General features: G+C 44.2%; 1 protein-coding gene across 2 annotated transcripts in view; it reads right to left on the reverse strand.

The window, feature by feature from the left end:
• Positions 1-26,064, reverse strand: part of slc8a1b (solute carrier family 8 member 1b) — a 150,228-nt gene extending 124,164 nt beyond the window's left edge. For both annotated transcript variants that reach the window (XM_080781787.1, XM_080781788.1), the window contains exons 1-4: positions 25,611-26,064; positions 16,561-17,513; positions 14,574-14,735; positions 9,580-10,430 (exon numbers count right to left, since the gene is read on the reverse strand). In XM_080781787.1, the coding sequence (XP_080637913.1) occupies positions 9,580-10,430; positions 14,574-14,735; positions 16,561-17,460 (1,913 nt within the window). In that variant the 5' untranslated portion in view covers positions 17,461-17,513; positions 25,611-26,064. The remainder of the gene's footprint in view (positions 1-9,579; positions 10,431-14,573; positions 14,736-16,560; positions 17,514-25,610) is intronic.
• Between the last annotated feature and the right edge of the window lie 422 nt (positions 26,065-26,486).

Below are 26,486 nucleotides of genomic sequence, written 5' to 3' on the forward strand. Positions count from 1 at the left end.
AGGAAGTACTGACTAGGGATAGGGGATGTCATGCTTGAGGAGGAGGGACGTATTACAGCAGTGTGCATGGTTCCTGAAAGCAGTGCTTCCATTTTAAATGAACTTTCCCCAGCCGAGCACACAAGTGCCGGTCCAAAGGCACTGGGTAACTATACTGGACACATCCACGCCAAGACAAATTCGTGCACATTTATTGAGGTAGACAGTGGAAAGGAAACGCTGCTAGAGTGCTGGCAGATTAGCAGTTCTTTTTTGTTTTTCTTTTCAGGGCCAGAGAGGCACTGGCCGCTCAGCAGTACAACTTTGGCATCATTATAGGCACTGCAACAGTCTCATAGCAACAGTAGAGAGAGATGACTAACACTTCCCGTCGCAGCTTCTGCCGGGCACTGAAAATAAAGGTCCTAAATCTCCCTCGCGCTCCGTCTCTCTCTGCCCCTCCACTCTCTGGCATCTCATCCTTGTCTCTACCCCTCCACTCTCTGGTACCTCATCCTTGTCTCTCTCTACCCTCCACTCTCTGGTACCTCATCCTTGTCTCTCTCTACCCTCCACTCTCTGGTACCTCATCCTTGTCTCTCTCTACCCTCCACTCTCTGGTACCTCATCCTTGTCTCTCTCTACCCTCCACTCTCTGGTACCTCATCCTTGTCTCTCTCTACCCTCCACTCTCTGGTACCTCTGTCATGTCCATCCTCTAGCTGTCAATCTCACTTCCTCTCTCTTCCAGCCTGTGCCACTATATTATCTCTCTCTCTCTCTCTCTCTGACCCACTGATCTCTGCCACACCTGCACTCTGTGTCTCCATATTATTTATCTGGCTTCCATTTGCACCCTCTACTGTACCTCTTTCCCCCCCATCTCTTCCTCTCCCCCCCCCCCCCCCCTAACTCTCTCCCCCTCTCCACCTTGGCCCTCTCCATCCAAGCTGTTGCCAAGGCGATAGGCTCTTATTGAAGGCAGCTGGTTGGGGCTCATTTGTCAAGCCACTGACCCCCCTTTCACTCTCTTTCTCTTACAGAAAAGACCTGAATAGGCTCATTGAAACACGGATCTTGTCTCTTTCCAGCCATTGCTTGCCAGATTATTCTTAGAAAGAGTACAAATTAATTTTTTGTTGTTGTTTTTTTGCGCTTTTCCCATACTGCAATGGATTTTTGCCTTCCGGCTGTAGGTTTTTAGTTGGTTTTTAGTTGTTTGGGACTGTTATGTGTTTAACCTCAAAGTCATGTTGTTGGACACATCTCGGAAGGCCAAAACTCGATCAATCTGTCCATGGAAAATCCGGATCATTTTAACACTCGGTGATATTAACGACTTAAAGGAGAATTCCATGCTAGAATGCTTTCTTACCTTTCTTTGTAGTTGTTACGTCCCCACCAAAGAGGTCCAGGTGTTTTTTTGTTTATTGGCTATTTTCCCTACCATAAGCCCTCAATGAATTGCATTGCATTGAATGGGAATTGAATGGGGCTATGGGGTGTTATGCTAGTTCGCTTATTTCCATCGAAAGAAGTAGTAAAGTGTGCCGCTTGGGATATTATTTACAATATGAAGAGAGGATATATACAAAGAAATTATAATTTTGAGCGATGGAAATAAGCGAATTAGCACAACACCCCATAGCCCCATTGAATTCAATGCAATTCATTTAGGGCTTATGGTAGGGGAAACAGCCAATAAGGAGCTTTTGCACAAAATAACACCTGGACCTCTTTGGTGGGGACGTAACAACTACAAAGAAAGGTAAGAAAGCCTTTTAGTATGGAATTCTCCTTTAAGCCCCATTCTATACTACGTCACACGATGGTGTCGTGCAGCAAAAATAGATTATCTACTATCTCACAATTCGTTCCATTGTGAGCTTGCAGATCCGTTTATTTTATTTTTGGAAATTATTTCCACCTCTAATGACATGCCCAAAATAGGGACACCAGGTGGAAAGTACTAAAGTAGTCAACACTCAATCAATCAATGACACACATCTTACAATTTCAAACAGCTCACATACATACGTGTTTTTCAAAATAATGAAAAAGGAAAATAAGTTTAGGGATAAGGGGTTTAGTGCTGGCAAAAATAGAGCCCCAAATCTCTTTGCCAAAAAGAACAGATCTACAAGCTCACAACACATCCACATTGTTAGCTTGTAGATTTTTTGGGGCTAATTGTCACCCCAGAATATGGATGCTGGGGTTCAAGTGGTAAATATACAAAAACTGTAAACTATTTAATCTATCTGGATTGTATCTATTTTTGAGCGTCCCTTTTTTAAGTGGTGCAAACCACTTCCTTATTAAGTGGTGCAAACCACTTCCTAAAGTGAGTATGTGTGTGGGTCCCTGCCTGGCTGGCTGGGTATGTGTGAGCACGAAAACAGCATGGTTGTAACTCTGTCATTTCTCAACCATTTCGGACGCAGGGCGGCTCGCCGGTGCGGTGCGGGACCCCCACACGGAGTTGCACCACTCACTGCACACGGGTGTGATTTTTTTGTAGACAAAAGAGACTCATTTGAATTTTAGGTAGTTGTCAACCCTAACCCTGTTGTTGGAGCAACGCACTGCCACATGCTGTTGGATGCTATAAAAAGCACTTTTATGATCACCGCATGAGAAGCTTTGAACTATGGTTGACCTCTGAACCCTAATGTAAGACAATATATATCCAAGATAAGCCCAAGGATCTGTGAGACGGTGGAGTGAGAAACCCAAGGCGCGCGCGCACACACGCACACACACACACACACACACACACACACACACCGAGCGAGCGCCCTCAAGGCAGTGGCATTAGTGAAGTGTGAAGGTTATGTGATCTCAAGTTACACAGAACATGGTAGAAACACCTCTGCTGGCCGCTCTCACACACACACACCTGTTAGTGGAGTTGTACAGTATGTGTGTAGGAGAGCCAGAATGAACAGGATAAATAAAGCCAGCGAGAACTGTATTGATTTCTCCTCTTAGGCTTAATGTACACCACACCGTGACAGAAAAGGCAGATCTACAATATCACAATGCATTGTGGGTGTGATGCGTTGTGTATGAAGTTTAAATCTGTCTTTATTTTCCTCTCAGTCATACAGGTCAAAGATATTTACTGTAGATACAATGCAGTGGTTCTTCAGTGGTTTAGAAGTTCCTTGTTTAGAGTTTCTACACTGGTTCTTCAGCTTAGTTGAATTGAATTGGGAAAGAATTTTAAAAAATGCATTAAAATAACTGGAGAGAGTAGACCTAAGGGCCCCCTGTGTCTAAGGAAATATTACAGGGCCCCCAAAGGAGAACGCCTGTCTGTCTGTCATCACTGTGGCTCCATTTAAACACTAATGGTTCTATAGGGTATCACCTTTCTTTAAAGCTCCATTATAGCATTATAGAGAGTTGCTACAGTACCAAAGAGATTAGCGTTACCAAAGAGATTACCCTATAAGCCAAAGTGTGGAAGTAAAAAGCATAGTAATAATTCTAATAAGGAGAACATTATAGTGATGGTTTGTATGTGAATAAACGTCTTGTTTTGTCTTCCAGTAGTATCTGCTGCTTGTTGTTCCTCACCATCTCTCTTTCTCCATGATGTCCTCTTTGGCAAAGATATGTTAAAACTAAGGCTTTTTTATTTAATTAATTTAATTCTCTGGCAGTGCCGCAAACGCATTTCATAAAACAACATGAAAATGGAGCAGCACACTGCTCCATGCCGCGCACGCACGCACGCACACACCGTATCTTAATAGTCCGTGCCTCATGAGAATGTTGGCCAAACATCTTATCTTTAGCCAAAAAAGTCTCCACTTTGCTAACACTTGTTATGTTCTGGTGCTCATTAGCATGGTGGTGGGCTCTTACACTAATGATACTTCAGAGTTCAGATGACCGAAAGTCTTCACCAACACTCATTAACATTCAGTGCTTTGCTGGTGGCCATGACAGTGTGTGTGGGTGTGTGTGGTGTGCTGTATATTGCACTGTGCTAATTTGCGTGCATGTACAGTATGTATGTGTAATCGTGTCTGTGTCAGTGATTATGTGAGGTTTAGTGTGTGTGTGTGTGTGTGTGTGTGTGTGTACACGCACGCATGCGTGGGACTTGCATAATAATAAGCGAGCCAATGCAAATTGAATTCTTATGCTAATAACACTAATGAGGTCCTGTCTTGGGCATCTTCTGAGCTACAAGTGTTTCTACATGCGTCTGAAGTCTGAACCGTCACCGCAGCAGCTCAACAAATACAAAAATAGCATTGTAATGGGATTCCATCAAAATTCATTATGGTTTTTAGCATCGCTTATTGCTGATAAATGACGTTTTAAAATGCAAATGTCACATTTATTGCCGAATTCATGAATACTAAAACCTGATTCACTGCCGTTGTTTTTCACTAACCTTTGAAGATAGTGTACGTCGTTCCATTGCACGAACGTGTGCCTTAAAAATACCGCAATCGCATGTCCTAATGTCGGAAAATATTCCATAATGGCTAGTGACAACAAGGAATAAAAATACAGCCGCTCAGTGCGTGCCGCCATTGTCCATAGCATTGCATTGGAGAGCGATTACCCATCGGCCCCCAGAAGCTAGTAGGAAAACCTCTCATGTCTCATAAATTATCAAAATCGCCCCATAAAACATGATCCAGGCTACTCGTGTTTGGCAGGGAAAGACACTATCAATTAACTCTGGAAAGTGGTGTTTAGCAGTCAAACTGGCACACATTATGTACAATATGTCTCTGTAAAGTAGCCATGGGAACCAACAGTTCCCGAGCGATGAGGCCCATAGGTCAGGAGCCTATCTCCTGTTGCCATTGGTGTGACTGCTGGGAATTGAACCCCCAAGCCCCCAATCTTGACTGACCTGGCTCTGTACTGTGGTAATAATCTAACCAAACCACTAAACAAACCACATGAGCATGCGTGTGTGGGTGTATGTGTGTGTGTGTGTGTGTGTGTGCGTGCGTGCGTGCATTGTGTACACTGTATGTTTATGCATTGCATACTCTATGAGTCTATGTACTTTAGTTTGATGTTCGTGAGTGTGAAATTGTGTTGTGTTCCCATGGTAACAGCACCTCACTGCGAGTGTTACAACACCACACAGTTATAACACAAACCCAGAGATTGGAAACCATTTTCACACACATCTTCGCTGTGCATATTTCCACAGTCCAGGCTTAGAGGCCAAGTTTCATTGCTTTTTGTCACAAATGCAGGAAGCAGTCAGTGCGCATTGGCAGCTATTCCTGCTGTGTGTGTGTGTGTGTGTGTGTGTGTGTGTGTAAAGCAACAATAATAGTCAAACAAAATTACATTGAAAAATGTGTTTTCTTATCTTAATATCCTGTCTTCATTTAGATGATGCAGTAATGGTAGAAGAAATGTTAGCTGGAGCACTTTGGTACAGCCATTGTAAATGTAGTAGGGATGGGAGGATATCAGATGGTGAATTTCCCTTAACTCGATAATCATGAATATCTTCACAGGAGCGTGAATATCTTCACATCAGCCTGAATATCAAGCGACAAGCTGTCTAGCTCACTAATGTACCAGTGTTCCTTTCCTAGAGAGTTTAGTGCCAGTGGGCACGCTCTCACACCTCTACGAGCACAACTAATGACAGAAAACATGCTGATATTTTTGCACTTTTGCATCTATCTCGAAAAGTACCAACATTTGCCAAGTGTCACTCTAGTCACAAACTAGTCCCCCACTGGAATCCGCGATTCCGCGGATTTCAAAGCATTCCGTTGAATTCTCGACCGTCCGCGGAATAGTAGAATAGTCTGTGGAATAGTCCATTTTTAATTCCAGACTTTTATTTCGACATTGCGGTATTGATAGTATTTTTTCACCACTGATTGCGGTGTGGCTTTGCAGGGTCAGTCTGTGTGTTTGTCTGCAGGACTCAACTTAGACTTGGGCCAAGTGCAGCATTGGGCAGCACACAGACAGCATTGGGCAGCACACAGACAGCATTGGCATTCATTGGTGAAGATGTTCTATCCAGCACGAAGAGGGTTAAGTAACAAGCTGTTCATTTATCTATTTTTTTGTATTATTATAATTTTCTTCTCTGATTTTGATTACCAGCTGGGTGTTCGTGAGTCATGTTAAGTCAGTCAGTTAATTTTGTCTTTTCTCCTGGGACTATTTTCAGCTAGATGTTCAGCATGCAGCAATCTTAAAATTCAATGAGAACAGTAACTTTGACAGAAGCTAGCAGTGACAGACATGATTTTACTGTGCTGGATTGATTACACAGTTGATTTTTACACAGACAATTACAAAGAGCTTCTAATGGACAGCAAGAAAGAGAGCGACAGAGAGAGAGAGAGCAGGTAAAAATGACAACCTGAACAGAAGGATATAAAACGTTGTGTCGTTGTCTGTACTTTACACTGCCTCGCCTGTCATTCTCTCCGTCTTTATTTCCCTCTCCTCCTATTTAGCCCCGCCCCTCCACACACGCCGTTTCTCCTTCCTTTCGTATCACTCTATTACTCTTCCACCTCCAATTACAGCAGCCTACCTTTCTCCATTCCTCCTCCTTCTCCATCCATCCAATCTCTCTCTCCCCCTCGCTGTGCGAAATGGAACCAGGCTAGTTTTAGCCTGAAGGGCTCTCCTATTTAGAACAGCTACTTTGTCATTCTTTTTCTTCTGCAGTAAAAAAAAATGTCCTCTATATTGCTCTCCATAGGGAAAAACTTTGGACCCTGGTGGCCATTTTGTGTGTGTGTGTGTGTGTGTGCGTTCTGCCCACTGACTTATGACAAACACAATAATTCACTCCCTGTCATCCAAACACGCACGCATGTCGCACACAAGCACGCACGCACGCACAACACAACACACTGTGGCTAGCAGGTCAGTCCATCATTTGATTTGGACAGTGTGTGATTAAAACCCACTTAGGCCTGGCTGTGGGAGCTATAGGCTGTGGAAAGTATGCAACTACAACAGACATCTGCTTCAAATCTGCCACATCAAGAGAGGAGAGAGAAGGAAAGGAGGAAGAGGAAAGAGAGGTGAAGGGGGGAGACGGAAAAAGAGGGAGATGGAGAAGTAGAAATTGATGGGAAGATGTGATGACAGTGTGAGAACGGGTTAGTGTAATCTGTCGGATGTACGGTTTCGCACGCGCGCGCGCACACACACACACACACACACACACACACACACACACATTTGTAGCTGGGCATTTGGTTCCATTCCATCTCATTAAAACAAATCACAGTGCCTTCCAATTGACAATTGGAAGGCAATCAATTTTGATTGAAAAATCAAAAAACAGCTATTGGCCAGTGCTCTACTGCTTCTTGCAAATCAAGAAGGACCCTGATGTTGAGAGAGGAGACCAGTTCGTGAAGAATTGCCCTCAGTACACATCTGCAGAAGTGCAAAAGTCCAGTTCACTTCCATTCTAAGCGAGCAAAGGGGAGTTTCACTGAAATCACTATATACGTGGTTTTAAAACCCTATGCTATTTTAATGGATATTCTGAACCATGTTGACACACTTGGTGTGTGTGTGTGTGTCCCATTCACTCACAGCAAGAAGCCACTATAAACGGGTGTCTGGCATCACAACAGAGAATAGACAAATACAAGAGCGTTAAATGAACACTCAGGATGTTACTGTGTAATTTTCAAACATGGCACCCAACAGAGCCATGCAAAGCTAAACGGTTTTGGGCTAATAATGCTTCAATTTCCCATTTGTTTTTTGGCAACCATTTCACATCAAAACGTTGTGGGGAAAAAATGAATATTTAAATCTTCCAGCCAGTGGCAGTGGCACAGTCCATTAGACAAGAGAGAGAGAGCAGAGAGAGAGAGCGAGAGAGAGAGAGAGAGAGAGAGAGAGAGAGAGAGAAAAGGCTCGAGTGAGGCATGTATATAAAACATTTAAAAGATGTTCTTTAAGTCATGCTGTATCATATTTTAGTACCAGCAAATTTACTACAAATAGTCTTATGGTTTATTTTATCCTACTTAAGGTACTGGGGTGGGTGGAGGTCGTCATAATGGGAAATGTATGGTCAGAAAGTTGACACAATATGATCTCCCCTACATACATTTGGTTAATGCAAATATCTGAAAACAAACAACCACTGCTCGACTCGGCTCTGAATCAAGCAGTGTCTGAAAAGCCACTGTATGTTTATTTTACTGTTTCTAAAGCACAGTATGCTAAAACAAATCCTACATCAGAGACAACAGCAGCGGCTTGGCAGAATGGGCATCAGACGGAATAAAACAGCGGACACAGTGAAAGAGATGTAAACACTTGAAAGCAGTGGTGGAAAGTAACTAAGTACCTTTACTCAAGTACGGTAGATCTACCCCACCACATCTCAGAGGTAAACAGTTAGTTTTTATGCCAATCCTTTTAGTCATGCAAGGTTTTGAATTAAGGCCTTTTTTCTTGTCATAATAGCAGTGGTTTTCAAACCTTTTCATATCAAGGCCCATTATTTATTCGGCATTTGAGCCACGGACCATTTGATGACATTTAGCCTCTCAGACACAAAACGTAGAATATTTTGTTATCGTAGGATAAGATTTTTGTCCACATTTCCATGCTGTATTGATGTGGTACCATTAGGAGAGATAACAGCCAAACATCAATCAAAATAATAATTCTTCTAACTCTTGACGGGTCCATTTGGTTTCATTTTACGCTGTCAAGAGTTAAAGATCTATAAAGTTCCATTTGGTTACCAGCTCTCCGCCATGTAGCTGGGGACCACCTGGAAATGCCCTCAAGGACCACTGGTGGTCCGGGGACCACTGGTTGAAAACCACTGGTAATATAGCATTTTTTATCTTGTGGTATTCCTCCGTTCACGTAAGACATGATTACTTCTTCCACCACTGCTTGACAGCAAGGAAGCAATAGAGAGGATGAATGGAAAGAGAGGTTAACGGAGCGGCTGGGTGATAACGATGAATCCTCTTGTCGCAGACGAGTGCTGGTCGTGCTGCACCTCGGCCGGGGTCACCACCATGACCACCATGGCACGCACAGCCACACACATACACACACACACAGCCACACACACGTACACACGCAAAGCCACACACACACACTCACGGCATGATGTTCTCACATCCGCGATATTACAATAACATGCATTAGAAACGGAACAAATAAAACGCAGCTTCCAGGGACCAACAATGTAATAGCACAGAGATTGATGGAACACGAGTGGTGATATTTGGATGCCACTGATTGCATGGTGGCTTATTTTCAGCACTGCCCAATTTGAACCATGTCTCGAGGAAATTTGTACTAATACCACAATATTTCAAAAGACCACTTCAAAAGCTTATTGTAGATGTTCTGTATAAACTGGTTTTAGTGGTCATTAATTTCCCAGGGAAACTTGAAAGGCTGGTATTTACTGTAGTTACTGTATGTTGTAAAAGCCAAACGACTTTTTCGCAAAAACTTTTAATGGCATCCAAACTACACACAGTGTTATCATAACAATACACAGCTAAATGTTTAATTACATTTCACTGTGCAGTAGGCCAGCTAGATATCTTTAATAGATAGATGTGTATGACTCACAATATCTCGTCATTCTGGAACTCCAGGATGCCGTGCGAGTCTTCGAAGTCCTCGCCTCCGCCGCGGGCCGTCCCCTCCACTGTCTTGTAGGGCAGCACCACCAGGCCACGTGCGCCCGACGTGCGCAGCACCTTCACCTCCATGGTGCCCACACTCTCGCTCACGTGGCAGACGGGCTCCTCGAACGTGAAGATGCCTGCGTGGTCATCGTCGAAGATGGTCACGGTCGCCATGGAGGGCAGGCCCAGGCAGGCTAGCGCCTCGGTGTGATTGATTCCCACGGCCACCGTTGTCTCCCCGCTTGCGCCACCCCCACTTCCGTCCTCGGCCTCGCCGCCGGACCCGCCCTCCTCGAAGGTCGTCAGCACGTGCACGTTGGACAGGTGGATGAGGAAGTTCTCGTCCTCCTCAAAGATGTCGTCGTCGATGACGCCCACGCGGATCTCCTTCAAGATTTCGCCCGGCTTGAACACGACCGTGCCCTCCGTGAACTCGTAGTCGGAGCCCGCGTTGGCCGTGCCGTCCTCCGTGCGAAAGTCCACCGATATGGTGTGGCGCAGGTCCCCGCCGCGACGCACCACGTTCACTGCCACAGTGCCACAGTTCTCCAGGCACTGGTAGGAGCCGGGCTCGAAGAAGATCCTTGAGGTGGGGTCGGCGCTTCCATCGCCATCGGCGTCCAAGCGCACCTCGTGCATGCTGACGGCCTTGCGTGCCTGGTCGGCCGCATGCTTCTTCAGGATGTTACCGGCGCCCGTCATCAGGCGAGTGGCCTGGCAGCGGTAGAAGGCGCGGCTCTTCTGCTGCGAGCTCAACACATGGTAGTTGGCCAGCTCGATGAGCTGCTCTACCTGGAGGTAGAAAGAGGGAGAGACACAACACATTTACATACTGTATACATAACTAACATACATGCCTAACATACCATATAGTAGCCTTGCCGAGCCATGGGGCAGGAGCCTATCTCCTGTTTCTGTAGCGTGAGGCAGCTTGATGTACAAGTACACCTCCTGGACATGACGCTAGTATGTCGCATGCCCCAATCCAACCCTTGATGCTGAGTGTCAAGCAGGGAGGCACTGGGTCCCAATTTTTAGAGTCTTTGGTATGACCCGCCCGGGGATTGAACCCCGACCTCCCAGTCTCAGGGCGGACACCCTAACCACAAGGTGCCGGGAAAATGGCCGCTTTTACTCTGAACCACACCAAAATAAACTGTGGTTCTTCAGTGGTTCTAGTCCCTACCCCTTTCCCTCAAGGGACATTGTAAATAAGAATTTGTTCTTAATGACTTCATCCATCCATCCATCTTCAACCGCTTATCCGTAGTCGGGTCGCAGGGGCAACAGCTCCAACAGAGAGCTCCAGACTTCCCTCTCCAGAGCAACATTAGTGACTTCCTCCTGGGGGATCCCGAGGCGTTCCAAGGCCAGTGAGTCGATGGAATCCCTCTATCCGCGCCTTGGTCTGCCCCGGGGTCTCCTCCCAGTGGGACTTGCCTCAAGGACCTCTCGCTCGAGAGGCATCCTAACCAGATGCCCAAACGACCTAACCTGGCCCTTTTTCCAGGCGAAGAAGCAGCAACAGTTCTTAATGACTTGCCCTGTTAAAAAAGTTAAATAAAAGGCCTTGTTAAATAAAGGTTAGGGTTTTTGGGCTGGTTGAGGTACTAGATAACACCACTGCCATACGGAGACAGAGTGGCATTCCGACACACAGCCATTCCATGTGCAGTTAGGGTTAGGGACAGGGTTAGTAATGTGGCAAGTCCAAACCCTGCCATACATTCAGCCGAGTTTAGTTGCGGAAGTTTTTCCTGGGGATAAGCAGTGGTTCTAAAGGTGTGTTTACACAAGAGATATTTTTGGGCCGGTGCGATGTGAATTGATGTGAAGCAGGCAATGCAAATCCACCAAATGTGTCTCTTGCTCGTCTTCACTCGAGTTGAAATATCCAAACTTGAACGAATAAATCAACACAAATCCTATCTTAGCATCCTGTGTGAATGTGAATGCAGCTTGAGGAAACATTCTAGGGACCCCAAGAAGATGTGCCTGCCTGTCATAATTGTGGATCCAACTGTACACACTCCAAACCTAATGGTTCTATACAACACCTATCTTTAAAAGTTTCTTTTTTTTTGCTCCGTTTTATGGCTTTTTGTCTTATGTTTAAGTTTTTTGTATGTACTGTCTGTGTGTTTGTATGTTATGAAAAGTTAACATCTAAAGAAAGAAAGAAAAGGTCCATGGTTCCTTAGCTACAAACAAAAAAATTAACAAAACACTTTCAGTGCCATTTACTGTAGCACATCTTTGTTTAGAATGGCACAATTCAGGACATCTTGGATAAATGAGGACAAACTCAGTATATGTAGATTATATCACCTGGGCATTCGTCATTGTCCTCCTTAACCAACCTTGGGCAGAGCAGACGCTAGCCCTCAGTTGGATAAACTTGGACAACGCAGAATGCCTGGTGATAATCTAACTTATATTTTCATTGTGATACCGAATCCCGATAAATTGGGACTTAATTGGTTCTAGTCCCTACCCCTTTCCCTCAAGGGACATTGGTAAATAAGAATGTGTTCTTAATGACTTGCCTTGTTAAATAAAGGTCAGGGTTTTTGGGATGGTTGAGGTACTAGATAAGACCACTGCCATACGGGGACAGAGTGGCATTCCGACACACTACGTGGCTTCCGTGTGTAGTTACTGTAGGATAAATGTGGCAAGTCGGAATGGCGATGCGTTGGAATAGCTGGTGCTTTAACCCTGCCATACATTCAGCTGAGTTTAGTTGGGGAATTTCCATACATATTGATGTAAATCGATCCAAGCCAGCACTCAATCGGCTGATTAATTATTAATGTGAACAGGCCTATTGGCTGCCGTGTTAAGTGGTCAGATGGGAGGGACTCGAACACTTTCAAGATGTTTAAGTGGGCTCTGATCCAGACAATGTTGAGAACCACTGTACTGACTAACACAGTTGGTGTTAAACAATAACATTCATAAAACCTTTTCTGCCAATGACAGTGAGCGAGTTAATTTGTCCTGTGTGATGTTGACATGACCTAATAAGTGTAGGCCTCTACCATGTCATGGATATCATGTCAGACGATGACCTTAATTGGACTCCATGTTGAACCATGTAGAAACAATGTCAGCAGCAGCAAAGCCCATTTCAGCAGGCGCTCTCATGCGCGAATAGAGGGCAGCTTCTCTTTGCGCTCGCTCGTCAGCGTTCAAGTATGTCCAACAATGAGAAGACCACAACAGACTATCGTGAGAGCCCATTGTCCCAATACTTATGCTTTCCTGCATGTGTACAGTGCATACGCACACTAGCTATTCTTGTTCAGTACAGGCTCCTCATTACCTACACAGGCAAAGCCTGGGTGTTCATTTAACCAAATGTGACATTTGTGCTGTACACTCACAGAGTGTACAAATGGATGATTACCACTGAGGATTTTACGGAGTAGTCTATTATTATATATATATATATATTTTTTTTTAATTATAATTAAATTGTTAAATTGTGATACTATCAAACAGGCTACATTGCCTGTATTTATTTCAGTCAACATATTCCCACCAGCGATACAAAATGCATGGCCAGAGCAGGGGGGGGATCAAAGGCAGAGCAGGTCTTGTACCTCCCTGAAGCTTATGAAGTGCTGTAGTCCTTGTAGTGCGCTGTGAGAACATGCTATCAGGAAATTAATAAATTCTCAGTTATCTGTCTTGGTGTCACTGACAGAGCGACGGGGTTAGGAGGTTGGAATTTACAAGGTTTTCTTTGTTTGTTTATTTTGAATGAAATCTTCATGTTGGCTCTACTCTATTACACAGCAATGCTACAAGACACCGACACATCCCTGTTTATTTACTGCATTTTGAAATGTAACACATTGTTATAAAGTGGAGGACATGATAAATCCTCCAGTCTATCAACGGTACTGTAGTAGCAGAGCAGCAGTTTCATCACACTGTCTAATTTCAGAACCAGGACGTGACACAATACATAAATACTGGTAGGCATTTGTCTGGTGTTCACTGTTCACCCACTCTGCTTTTTCAGCCCAATAAGTGATATGTGAGATAATGTGACAGAGTTGTCAAAATAAGTGACAACAGGGTTCGATTTATAATGAATGATCAAAAGCAGAAGCATGGATTTTCCCCATCCACTCCAGAAAACCAAACCCTGCATAATGGCATAGAGCGCTATTTCTGCTGACTTTCAGACATATACTAGTACATCTCCAGTGTCCATCCATCCATCTTCAATCCGTAGTCGGGGCGCGGGGGCAACAGCTCCACTAAAGAGCTCCAGACATTCCTCTCCAGAGCAATATTAGTAACTTCCTCCTGGGGGATCCCGAGGCGTTCCAAGGCCAGTGAGTCGACGTAATCCCTCCATCTGCGCCTTGGTCTGCCCCGGGGTCTCCTCCCAGTGGGACGTGCATCGAGGACCTCCCTAGGGAGACGCCCGAGAGGCATCCTAACCTAAGCTGGCTCTTTTCCAGTGTGCCGTTGGTACGTTGTCATTGGTTGATGAGTTATCTATTTTTTTATCAACAAATGTAAATGTCTATTTAGACTACCGTACTTGCATGTTGCACGTGCATACTGTATGTTCACCCGTCATTTGTCTTTTATAATGTAAATTGTAGTGAGGAGACCTTGGCTCTGTTCATGAAGTGGATTTCTATAATCATTATGATAATGAAGAGCAAAGACAAATACATTTTCATTCTGTTGTTTTTCTCCTCCTTCCTCGTGGAATATAACAAAATGGAGAAAATTTCCATTTCCGTTTGAGTGTTATGTTGTACGTGAGGTCTTCGTTGTTATTATGAACTGTGGAGCTGTGTATGTTAATTATCTTTGATCCTAAGGCCTCAATAGCTCCTTCTGATTTTGAATTACAAACAAGTGGTTTGGATAATGGCTCTTTATTTGTTTGTTTGAGCTGATACGCACCTCTTTGTCGGGGTGTTTCTGTTTCAGTTCCTTCAGGATCTTGGCCATGTCTCTCCTGCTGTCATCCTCATCCAGGTCTTTGTCGTCCATGTCCAGGCCGAGCGGGCAATTCAGGAAGTCTCCATGAGAGTTCAGCATCTTCCCATCCATCTCAATGTCCACCTGATAGAACCACAAACCCAACACGTGTTTACAGACGCTGGCTTAAAGACCCTCTTTCAGGGGATGTTCTAATGCAGTGGTTTCCAACCCGGTGCCAAAGATCATGGGGGGGGGGGGGGACAAGGCCTCGTCTGTTTTGAAGGAGTCAAAACTAAGAGTAAAAAAGGTTGCACAAAATCATAACAACTCACTTTCCAGACTAAATTGACAAAGACACATTTATTCTATCTATTTTGTGCTCACTTATTCTATCTATTTTGTGCTCACTCAAAACGTAACTACAGCTTGCGTGCTGAGCTGCATGATCAGCTATTCCGTTTTTTAACACAGCATACTGTATCTGTCATCTTATAGCTGTGACCTGGCAATACAGTGAAATACAGTGATGACATTTTTAAGATTATAAACATGTGTGCCTGTGCAGGGTTTTTTGGGGGGCTCCGCATTTCTCAGAGAAGAAAAAACAGCATAATAACAGAATATATGGTTTGGGAGTCACTCTTCTAAAGCACGGTATAGCAGTGGTTCCTAGCTCTGCATGAACCTCTTGTACGTCTGCTTGAGGTAATTAATTGCATTCATCTGCTTGGCTGTACTGCTTAAGTCCCCAATCTCTGGGTCATTCTGTCCCCTGCTGAACTACAGTAGGATGAAACATTCCATTTAGACTCATCTATGCTGTCTGCTTTCCTATTATTATCTGTTTGAACAATGAAATCCCTCAGGAGGGTGTGCACTGCCTGATCGCTATGAGAAACATGCTGACTTCAAACATGACTATCAAAATGCCTATATAAACTGAAATTTAAGTCACCCAAATTTGAGTAAATCAGACTGCAAACTGTAAAAGCTCTTAAAATGATCAATTTAATAGTCATACAAATATTAGGTACTTAAGTTCTCTATCTCAATTTTGACGGGCAGATTATCTCTAAATTGATTGAGCGTTAAATTACTTCACCCCAAACCCCAATTCTGATAATTAAATTTGATTTGTCTAATAATTCTCACCACACCACTCTGGGCAGTCAAAAAAGGAAATTAAAAACTTAAATGACTGATCTGACTTTGTCAGGTCTATCTTTGTGTTTCTGTGCGTGTGGGGTAAGAGGTTATTAATATGCTTTGTGGTAAAGTTATGGAATATCGCTTTGGCAGAATTCCATGAAAGTTATTTCTTATAATTGTTTCAGATTGGTAATGGACTTGCCCATTTCCTCCGCCTCCATGGCAGCTCTCATTTTCTCGTTTCAATGTCTTGCCTGCACAGGAGGACAGCCTAATTAATTGGAGGGAGCAGAACTGTTGTACAGTATATGTGGCTTTGGAGTAGAGTAGAGAAGACATATCAGCGGTGCCGCGAGAAGTTCAATGCTGTCTGAAGTGCAGGGGTTTGAACTGCTTTTGAGATTCCGAATGAAAGTGTGGATATGCATATTTACTGTCACCATTGTCAACAACATGCAATTTCAGAGGCTTGAGAACAGACAGTACTGTATGTTATGTTTTTGTCAAGAAGAGAGTGCAGCCTTGGTATTGAGCCAGATGGTAGGACCACTGGGAGGTTGATAGCGTAGGGGAGGCAACTGAAGGAGGTAGGATTTGATCGCAGGCCAGCAGGTGTACGGGTGGATTCAATGATAGGGGTGTACCGTGTTAACCTATGCACCATCACTGGCACTCGTCTTATTTACACAAACAATGCCGTTCATCCCAATCATGGGAGGTACCACACAAAACGTTGCTTTGGCCTTTTATATACAGTACATACACAATATTGATTCTAATCAAAATACAGTGCATGCGCCTCTATCAAATACTGTACCTTGGAGGGAAGAGGGCGGTCCCCCTCTGTCTCAATGATCATGCCGCGCTGCTTGCCAGCACGGTAGCGCTTGTACACATACTTGTAGAAGAGCAGGCGCCGGTCGGCCACCCAGGCAAACAGCACACAGATTGGGAAGAAGAAGAGTGTCAGGAGCCCCTCCCACACCTGCACTATGCCAGGTGAGATCACGGCCAGGATCAGGTAGAGCCAGATGTAGGCGAAGATGCTCCAGGTGGCTGTGACGAAGAAGACACGCAGGTGCTTTACCTTGCGAACCTCCCCGTCCGGCACAACATACACGCAGAGTCCGATGATGACGAACATGTTGAACGCCGCAGAGCCCACGATGGTGGCGGGCCCCAGGGATCCGGCGTTGAAGTTATGCCCTATGATCTCGATGACGGAGAGCAGGATCTCTGGGGCGGACGACCCCAAGGCCATCAGCGTCAGGTTGGACACAGTCTCGTTCCAGATGCGCACGGTGGTGGTGGTGGTCTCGCCGTTGGGCTTCTTGATGGTGATCTCCTTCTCCTGCGAGGTGATCACCTCGATGGATGCCATGAAGCGGTCAGCGATGATGGACACGCCCAGGAACATGTAGGCCAACGCCACAAAGTACACCGTCGCCCGGGCCACCTTGTCGCCAAACGATGGGTTCAGGGGCTCCCAGATGGGGAGTACGACGCCTTTGGAGCACGGCTCCGCCTCGCTGCACACGCTCTGGTTGGTGGTGGACACTGCAGAGACGGAGTCCTCCACGCCGGCCAATGTGGAGGACACACCGGCCGACGACGGGTGGAGCGTGAGCACGAGGAGGAGGATCGTCGTGGCAACAGTTAGCCTCAAGGTAGGGGAGAGGAGGGAAGAGGAAGGTAAGGAGGGATCCCAGCGACCCATGGTGAGACCAGTGTTATTATTATGGGATGGAGGCCGATGGGAGCATCCGGGACCTAAGGAAGGTAGAGAGAAGAGAGAATTGATCAAAATAAGCTGAGCCATGTGTCAATATTGTCAAATAAAGGTATTTAGCATTCAGCAGTGCTAAATACCTTTATCGTGGCAGTATGTTTCAAAGGAGAAAAACATAATAATAATAATAAAAAGGAATTTTGAACTACCGTAAGTTTGCAGTCCCAGAAAATGTACTAATTAAAACAAATGTTTAATGAGATGCTCCGATCTATTATTTTTCAGTAGAACCTCCTCCTACGCATTCATCCCACAATGTACTGTATATTGTTTGATTTTTTTTGGCTACATTGAAAATGAGGCCTTACCCCTCAAATGTACTCGGAGTTTAAATAAAGGTTAGGATGATGATGATGATCCCCAGCCTCTAATCATCATTACCACTGCCCACCGATTAAATTAATTAATTACTATAGCAGCGACCCGATAGCCCAATGATTAGGGTGCATAGCCCATGTTGGGCATTTTAAGCATAAATCGACATTTTAATTTAATTGGTTTGTCATGACTCGTGTGGCATAGTCTGTCAATCAAATCGACGAATCCAATTCTAGTCTGAAAGAATGGTATTTCACAGGGCTTCAAGATGAATCGTACTGTATGAATATCTGTGCTCACTATCTGTGCTTGGAAAATTGTGGCCCACCGAGGTGAAACCCATATAAATGTCTAGACAAAACGCAATATACTGGCAGAATTCTCCTTTAGGCACAGGCTGCGGCCAGTGGCCATGACTTGACGACCCACTGTTCAGTATATAATGAGATACACTTCTCAATAGTATTTCAAACTATATGTGGTCACTGGACAGGCTAATTACTAATCTAATTCTGCGTGATGGCCTTAAGAAAACAGAGGATTGGTTTTAAGTCACAGAAACCTATTACACTATAATTACAAATCAATATTTCAATTTCCACAAGCACTACACCCACACAAAGGTAGACATATAATAGGCACAGTTGTTATTTTCAAATACATAAATACACAATCACACATGTGTGCGTACACACATACACTGCAGACACAAAAAAGGTGCTTGATAAAATGTGTGAAATGCTAATTCAATCAGCATACATTTCAGCGACTGATTCTTTCCTCTGAACCTAAATAAACATGCACTGAAAGTGTACACATTAATTACAAGATGATTGCACATGATTGTATCACCCTCCACAGAACGCATTATGTAATTAATTAGTAGGAATATTACATTATACAATAATGATCGAAGATTCGAAGCCATTGTGGCTGTGTGTCTGTGTTTTGGGTGTGTGCATGAGTATTGTGTTTGTTCATGTGTAGGTATATATGTAGTTATGTACAACTACTGGGTGTGGTGTGCACCTGTACATGGAAGTGTGTATAGTTATAGTATACTGAAAATCTGTTTGTATGGAAGACATTTACTACAAAGTGATGATGAAAACAGGCATAGATTAGAGTGGTGTTGTATGCAGCATGATTAGCTTTCCCCTTGATGAGTACAGGGATTCAAAAGAGCGTTATCACTCTCTTCAGTGCAAGCATGTGTGTACAGTGGACACTGCATGTGTAAACTGCAAAGATGTTTTGAGTTAAAGTAACACGTTTTTGCAGTGTCCATCAATTGTATAGTAGTTAAATAATACAAGTACCGGGCAAGATGATTGACTGGGGAATACACAGTAAAATCCATAGTGTTAATTTAACGCTGAGGCTTTTACTGTGTAGTGTATAAGAGTAGCAATTCACATTGCTGTGTCAGGGCACACCATCTGTGCTTTGAGACTTTCCTCAAATGTTGAGAAAATCAATGACGAAAGCAATGACGTTTACTTAATTATACCTCAGTTTAATAAGCTCATAAAGGACCCCCCAGAGTTAATGTGCTTTGGACCTCGTCCAGTGGCTCACTGTGTTTGCCGGACATCTTGTGTGGTCACACACGGCATGCAGGGCTTTGTCTGGCTCTTTCAAACAATCAATAGTAAAGGGCGCGTGCCTTGGGATTCAGCTGTTTGAAGAAGAGGTGCACTCAGATGCATGGTGGTCGTCACAGCCCAGCTAAGAAAACAATATATTTACAGGTCTGTAATCCCAATAAGACTACAGTAGAGCGTGCAACTGGGGAAAAGTGAGAAAAAAAATAACCAACAAAAAAAAACGCTTTCACTTGGTCAAGCATGGATTTTCAGCAAGCTACAGCCCTCGATACTGCCCTGCAAAGCCAAAATGGTTACTGTATAAAATATTTCTTGAAGTTTTAGTTCCTCTCTATCGATGTACCAAACTGGACACTGGGCAATATAATGTTTAGGCGCATTCTGGGGGAGATATTATACATTTTGTTGCAAGACTGTACGCAGTCATCCTCTGTTCACAAGGTGGGCTCACTAAGCATTACACAACACTGTGCTATTCCTTTCACAAAAGACACCTACTAAATATAGCCATCCGTAAATTAGGAAAACCTCTTAACATTGATGCCTTGGGAATGGAAGTACACAAAACACTGTGCTGATAGGTAGTGATTTAAACGCCCACCCTTACCCTTATCCAAATGAGCCTTTTCAGAGCCCAGAGATGCTCCAGTTAGAAGTCAGTTCATACAGTGTATACGGTGTATGCCACTAAAAATAATTTAAATGGGAGAACATCTGAAGTCTAAGTGATTCCCTGCAGGATGGTTTCACCTTTAATTTACTATATACACAGTCTACATCTACATGCTCTATTTTGGGGGATGTTAATTTCATTATAGGTAATATTAGAGGTAATACAGATCAAATGACAAAGTCTGTTTAAATCCAAAAGTTTAACAATGGATCCTTAGATGTTAATGAAGTTAAGACAGAACAAATATATTAGCCACATGTACTCTAGCACCCGATATTCTGGGCAAATGGGTGAACAGAAAATAAGAATTAGGAAAGGAAGGAAAAAAGTATAGACCCCTGGTCGACCCCGGTAAATATAGGGTTTAAGTGGCTAAACAGTACAGTGTTACTGTATTATAGCTGTTCTTACATCTGGGGCTATGTCAGCACAGCTTACAAGTTACAATCTCCTTTTGGACCCCGAGCATCTGTTTGAAAGGAAACTGCTATTTTCGGTGAAGAGATTTGGCATAGAGTGAGTTTAAGTGGTTAAACCGCTTGTTTCATTATTATTTTTCATATGACGTAATATCTGATTTTGGTGCATTAATTAACTCTTCCATTTCTGCTGTTTTGTCTGACATAGCTGTAGATCTATATAGTCTTTGTACTGCAGAATAAATCATTTAGAATTGTACAAACTGAGGGCATTAGTGCAAAGTCTATACCGACACTGATCCTATTGAAATATCCCTTAAAGTAAAAAGTAAAGCGACATAACAAATAAATAATACTGTATGCGTCACACCATCACAATAATCCGACCTAACAGTACCCAAGCATTGCAGGGCCTGAATAATGACGTACATGAAGTAATATACTTCATGAAGGTTTGAACTAGCAACATCAGAAGAACAAAGCATGTCCGTTAGCCCTCTCAACCACTGTTGAGAGGGCTACATACTGTACAGATTTCTGTACATCTGTACATACTGTACAGATTTCTCACCCTGCAGAGGCGATCAACAATGAAACATTTGAGCAAAAAAATGATTACATAGGAAGGAGAGAGCAAAAGGAGGAATAGAAAGATGGTGATAGAGAGGTAAATTGGAAGGATGGGGAGGTAGAGGAAGGGAGACTATAAAACAGAGAGAGAGAGAACGCTGTAAAGGGGGATGAGACGAGGAGGATGAACATGTACAAGCAGAGAGCCAGAGGTTATGATCCTGATGCGGAAGAGGAGAGGAGAGGAGAGGAGAGGAGAGGAGAGGAGAGGAGAGGAGAGGAGAGGAGAGGAGAGGAGAGGAGAGGAGAAGAGAAGAGCTAGCTCCTTCATCCTACTCATCTGAAGAGAAGAGGAGAGGAGAGGAGAGGAGAGGAGAGGAGAGGAGAGGAGAGGAGAGGAGAGGAGAGGAGAGGAGAGGAGAGGAGAGGAGAGGAGAGGAGAGGAGAGGAGAGGAGAGGAGAGGAGAGGAGAGAAGAGAAGAGAAGAGAAGAGAAGAGAAGATCTCCTTCATCCTACTCATCTGATGAAATAAAGCGGATGGGCTGCTCCACTACTTAGCATTACTGTAACCAGGTCTGACTAGTGACTAGTAGTGACTGTATTTGTGTGTGTGCGGAAGGGCTTCCCTCATCAGACACAAACGCAGAGAGCTAGACAGACACACACACACACACACACACACACACACACACACAGTCATTATTCTTGCATATTGTCATCCATCAAATCCAATGCAGATTTTAATGACCAACTATAAGATGCATGCGTAATGTGCAAATCCAGACAAGCAAAGCAACACCTGGCAATCGCGCACACACGCACGCACACACACACACACAACCCCCCCCCCCTATGCATTCACACTTTCCCCTGCAAACAATGTAAGATTAATGGGTTGCATTTACCCTTGTTTGAATGCTGCTTAGCTCTTTTAGTTTGGATGTGCCTGGAAGCCAATCCTGTAGCCAAGATGTCTTGTCATATTATTTCACTAACAAAGAGAATACAAGGCACAAGAGGTCATGTCCTTCCTTCCTTCTGTCTGTCTGTCTGTCTGTCTGTCTGTACTTCCATTCTTCCATCAGACAGATATCTCTATACGTCTTGCTATCCATCTGTCAATTTATGACTTTATTTGACACTAATCCCATTGGGAAAACCAACAACAATTCACTGATAGCTCCGTCTCTTTTTACCCATCCATCTGATAATGAACAAGCTACCAACATCAAGCAGGCATTCTGAACAACCCCCTTCCCAACAGTCCTCCTCTTTAAGTCTCTCTGGTTCCTTTTCCCTCTTGAGACTCTATCACAGTCCAGACTGACCCAAAGCCTTTGCACTGGTTATGAATTAGTTTGAGTCTGAACTTTTTCCACCTGTAGTGTACATAGGTCACATGTAGGTAGGTCACACAATCAATATTTCTCGGAGGATGATGATGCAACACTCCATTTGAGCCACAGTGACACACCCATTTCTTTCCAGATTTTCCGCCATTTCAATACACACTTTTTGCTAATCCTACAGATTTTGTCCACAACTCACATAAATATATAATATTATATATAAAATATATATAATAAATAATTTATATTGCTATATCTCTGGTGTCATGTGATAAACGATAAATGTACATGTACCATAGATTTTTTTTTTTTTTGGCTACAATATTCAGTGCAGTGTAGTTCCGGGTTTCCAGAGTTGGTATAACTGTTTCCCGTTCCGGTTAATATTCCAAAAGCTTTGTTTGATTGGCTCGGCAGCAGATTTGAACTGGAAATAGAGTATATAGAGACTATAGAGCACACCTCCAAAAGCCCTTTAGAAGTGTCCCTGGCTAATAAGTCTTATAATTGCGCTCTATCGCGGGGGCAACAGCTCCACGAGAGAGCTCCAGATTTCCCTCTCCAGAGCAACATTAGTAACTTCCTCCCTGGGGATCCCGAGGCGTTCCAAAGCCAGTGAGTCGATGTAATCCCTCCATCTCAACCTTGGTCTGCCCGGGGGTCTCCTCCTAGTGGGACGTGACTCGAGGACCTCCCTAGGGAGACGCTCGAGAGGCATCCTAACCAGATGCCCGAACCACCTAAGCTGGCTCTTTCCAGGCGAAGAAGCAGAAACTCTACTCCGAGTCTCTCTCATGTATATGCATTGTGTGGTGGCCCGTGACACAATAATACATACAGTATAGGGGAAACACTCTTCTGACCATAGCAGGATGTACCACAAATGAGGAAAGATGAACCATATGTCGTGGTAATAATATTTTTCCCTGCAGCTTCCTAGGGTCCTAGTGGCTGCAACCCACGACCCACAGCCCTGGATAGGCGACCCGGCCTGGCAGAAATTTCTAGTTCAAAGTGTGATCAAAATGCAAATGTAACAGTACTTATGTTACACTATAGTATACTATAGTGCAACACTATAGAATTTTAAACTAGACAATGCCACACTATATCTACTACATATAGAATAGCCTTGTTTTGATTCATTCATATTTTATCACTGGCCCTACATTTTCTTCTTTCTTTCATGTGTGTGTTGGGGGGATTCTAGTGGCTGCATAAACTCATGCTATGTCATTTGACTGGAATGGAGATTTAGATTTGAACAAATAAAATACTGTAGTATACTGTAAGAATACTTCCCATTGCTAATCAGTTTCTTTGCAGGCATAGTTATAATGGACACAAACATGTCCATCTCGTTTTATGGGAATTGCCAACCAGCTAAGAGTGTATCAGTCTAGTCAACATTGATGATTGATTTAATGGTGTGATGGTTTTACCATTCTAGTAATTTGCCTTAGATTTGTAAAGGCTGCTAGTCAGTGGTCACTGACTGGAATATTGCTACCCACAATATCAACTTACAGTCCATTGACTTCCAATGGACTATAGGTCAGTGTCCATTCACTAACATAATTGCCATGGATTTCCAATGAATTTGTGTTACACATAGGCCTACGTATATTAGCTTCTTTACTATATACTATTGACTTGTGAATGGTGAGTGAGCTTCCATCCAACTCCTTTTCTGGAAATAACCAAGGATTGTCGTTTATGGTCAGCTTGCAGCATTAATGGCAAGCTACACATGATGTGTATACTGCAGTATGGCCAGTGTAGGCTACCCCTTATATAGCCTATATCAATTTGCTGTAGCTGTAGATTCATTGCAAGCCATTCTGGATAACACCATCAGCTAAATGCTTTAAATGTCAAAGCCATGTTAGATAATGAGTAGCTCCCTCTAGCCCTGTTTGACACTTATTAGATCAAGCTAAAGCAGACTTGCTCTGTGTTCCGTTTTGACCGTTGTAAAGTGGATGCAGTTGATTTTTGTAAGGTGCTTTTGGCTATCTGTGAATTCTGTGTTATACCAAAGTTCCGTTAAATTGAACTGAAATTGGATTGAATACATGATGGGCTTATCGTAACTGCCTTTAGTGCCTCTGTACTGGACAGAAAATACTACATCCAGTGATCCAGATCAAACAGGCACTGCAGGGAATACCGCGGCGTCTTGTCTGTCATACGTCTATACCTGTATATACTGTGAATACTCCTTTGCCATAGTAGCTATTCTTAATATAGCTGAAAGGGACGGAAGGAAGAAGAGATAACCGTTTAAAATTGAAGGGGAAAAATCAACCCCGTTCTCTCCAAATCAGATAAGACATGCACCCAAGGAGTCAGACCTTATTAAACCGCTTACCGCTACCTCAAATCCACCCTATTATACAGGCATACGTGTTGTGCGGCATATATGCCCAAACAACCTATCGATGCATGGGGCCGGGGCAGGCGTAATGTGGAATGGATTAAACAACTGTACAATTCATGCGCAAAGGTGGTTGCGGTGCGCTGAGGCTTTGTCACCCATATGGCCTGCCTAGATGTGACTATAATTTTGTATTCATAATATATGACGGAAAATCGTTCTTCTCTCAGCCTATGGCCTATGCGAACGCTCGTTTGTCACAGAACTTCCACCTACATTGACTGCAAAACGTGCAAACATGGTTATCACCGCTTCGCGCAATGGACGTGTTCTGCATCCATAATGATTCCTCAAGAAAGCAGTGCAGGCGGCCAGGCTCGTAAGCGCCCAAACAGGCACGGAGAAGACATGAAAAGATTCAAGAACAGAATAAGGGGGGGGGGAAGCCTAGTACAGTCAAGACACTGAGGTCGACAACCGATGCTCCTAGCCTATGCTAGATTGACAGTCACATTATACTTCCAATGAATCGACTGCGGCCAATCAGTTCAATCAGCGGCCCCCTGTATAGGCGAGAATATTCCTCTCCTCCCATCAGAGAAAAAACGAGGTGGATATTGGGGTTCCCCAGAATCCCCACATTGTTTCCGATAGGGCATCGCAGGCATCCGACCCCTTCATGGACCAGCGGAACTTACAGAGCAAACGAAAGCCCCAAATCCTCTATTGCAATGACAAATCCAGAAACGTGCGCAATATCCTACCTTGTTTTCTCAGTAGGTGAAAGCCCAGGGGTTGGGGTTGCCCACAGTCCGAAGTAGATTGATCGGCAGTGGTTCTGGTAACAGTAGTGAGCTACACACAGACGGGCGAAAGCGGCAGAAGATATGGTTTAAGTCCCAGAAACGGCCGTGGAAACAGGAGAGAAGCGCCGGAGCTTACTCTGTTGTAGAAAGCACCACGCACACATTCGTTTTGGAGCTCTTATAAGAGCTACCAAGGGACGGCTTTATCCACCAGCAGAGACGCAGGAAAGGGGGGAGGCGAGGTGTAAACTAAAGATTCCGATACACCCGCAGTTTTTCTTCCCTTCTTTCCACTGCGACCGCAGCGACCTGTATACTCGGGTGACCGAAAGAAGCGACGCTTTATCAGCAAATCTGCTGCATGTCGCGGGACGAGGAGTGCAGGAGATGTGAGTTCTTCCTCATTCTTTCCTTTTCCTCCCCTCGCTCACTCTCTCTCTCTCTCTCTCTCTCTCTCTCTCTCTCTCTCTCTCTCTCTCAAGCTCCCTCGCTCACTCACTTGTGCTCTCAGACCGTCGGATTGGAGGAACTAGGGTGGGCAGCGGTCCCGTGTAGCTACGGAATGGAGGGAGGGGTTGGGATAGGCGCAGCGGGGCGATGGCAGCTGAGGGAAACCGGGTGTCCCGCGTCCTGTCCTGGTGCGGTGGTGGTCCCCGGTCCAGGTTGATGTCGGCGCGCGCGCGTGTGTGTGTGTGTGTGTGTGTGTGTGTGTGTGTGTGTGTGTGACTTTCGAGAGCAAAAGTCAGACTCGATAAAATACAGCTATGAAGACTATGATAGTCTTGATCCAAGCCAAGGCTAGCTTTATGTCGAGTGGAGCGAAGGGGGCGAAGA

Source organism: Protomyctophum bolini (assembly GCF_963924005.1).
Source record: "Protomyctophum bolini genome assembly, chromosome: 14".
Classification (NCBI taxonomy): domain Eukaryota; kingdom Metazoa; phylum Chordata; class Actinopteri; order Myctophiformes; family Myctophidae; genus Protomyctophum; species Protomyctophum bolini.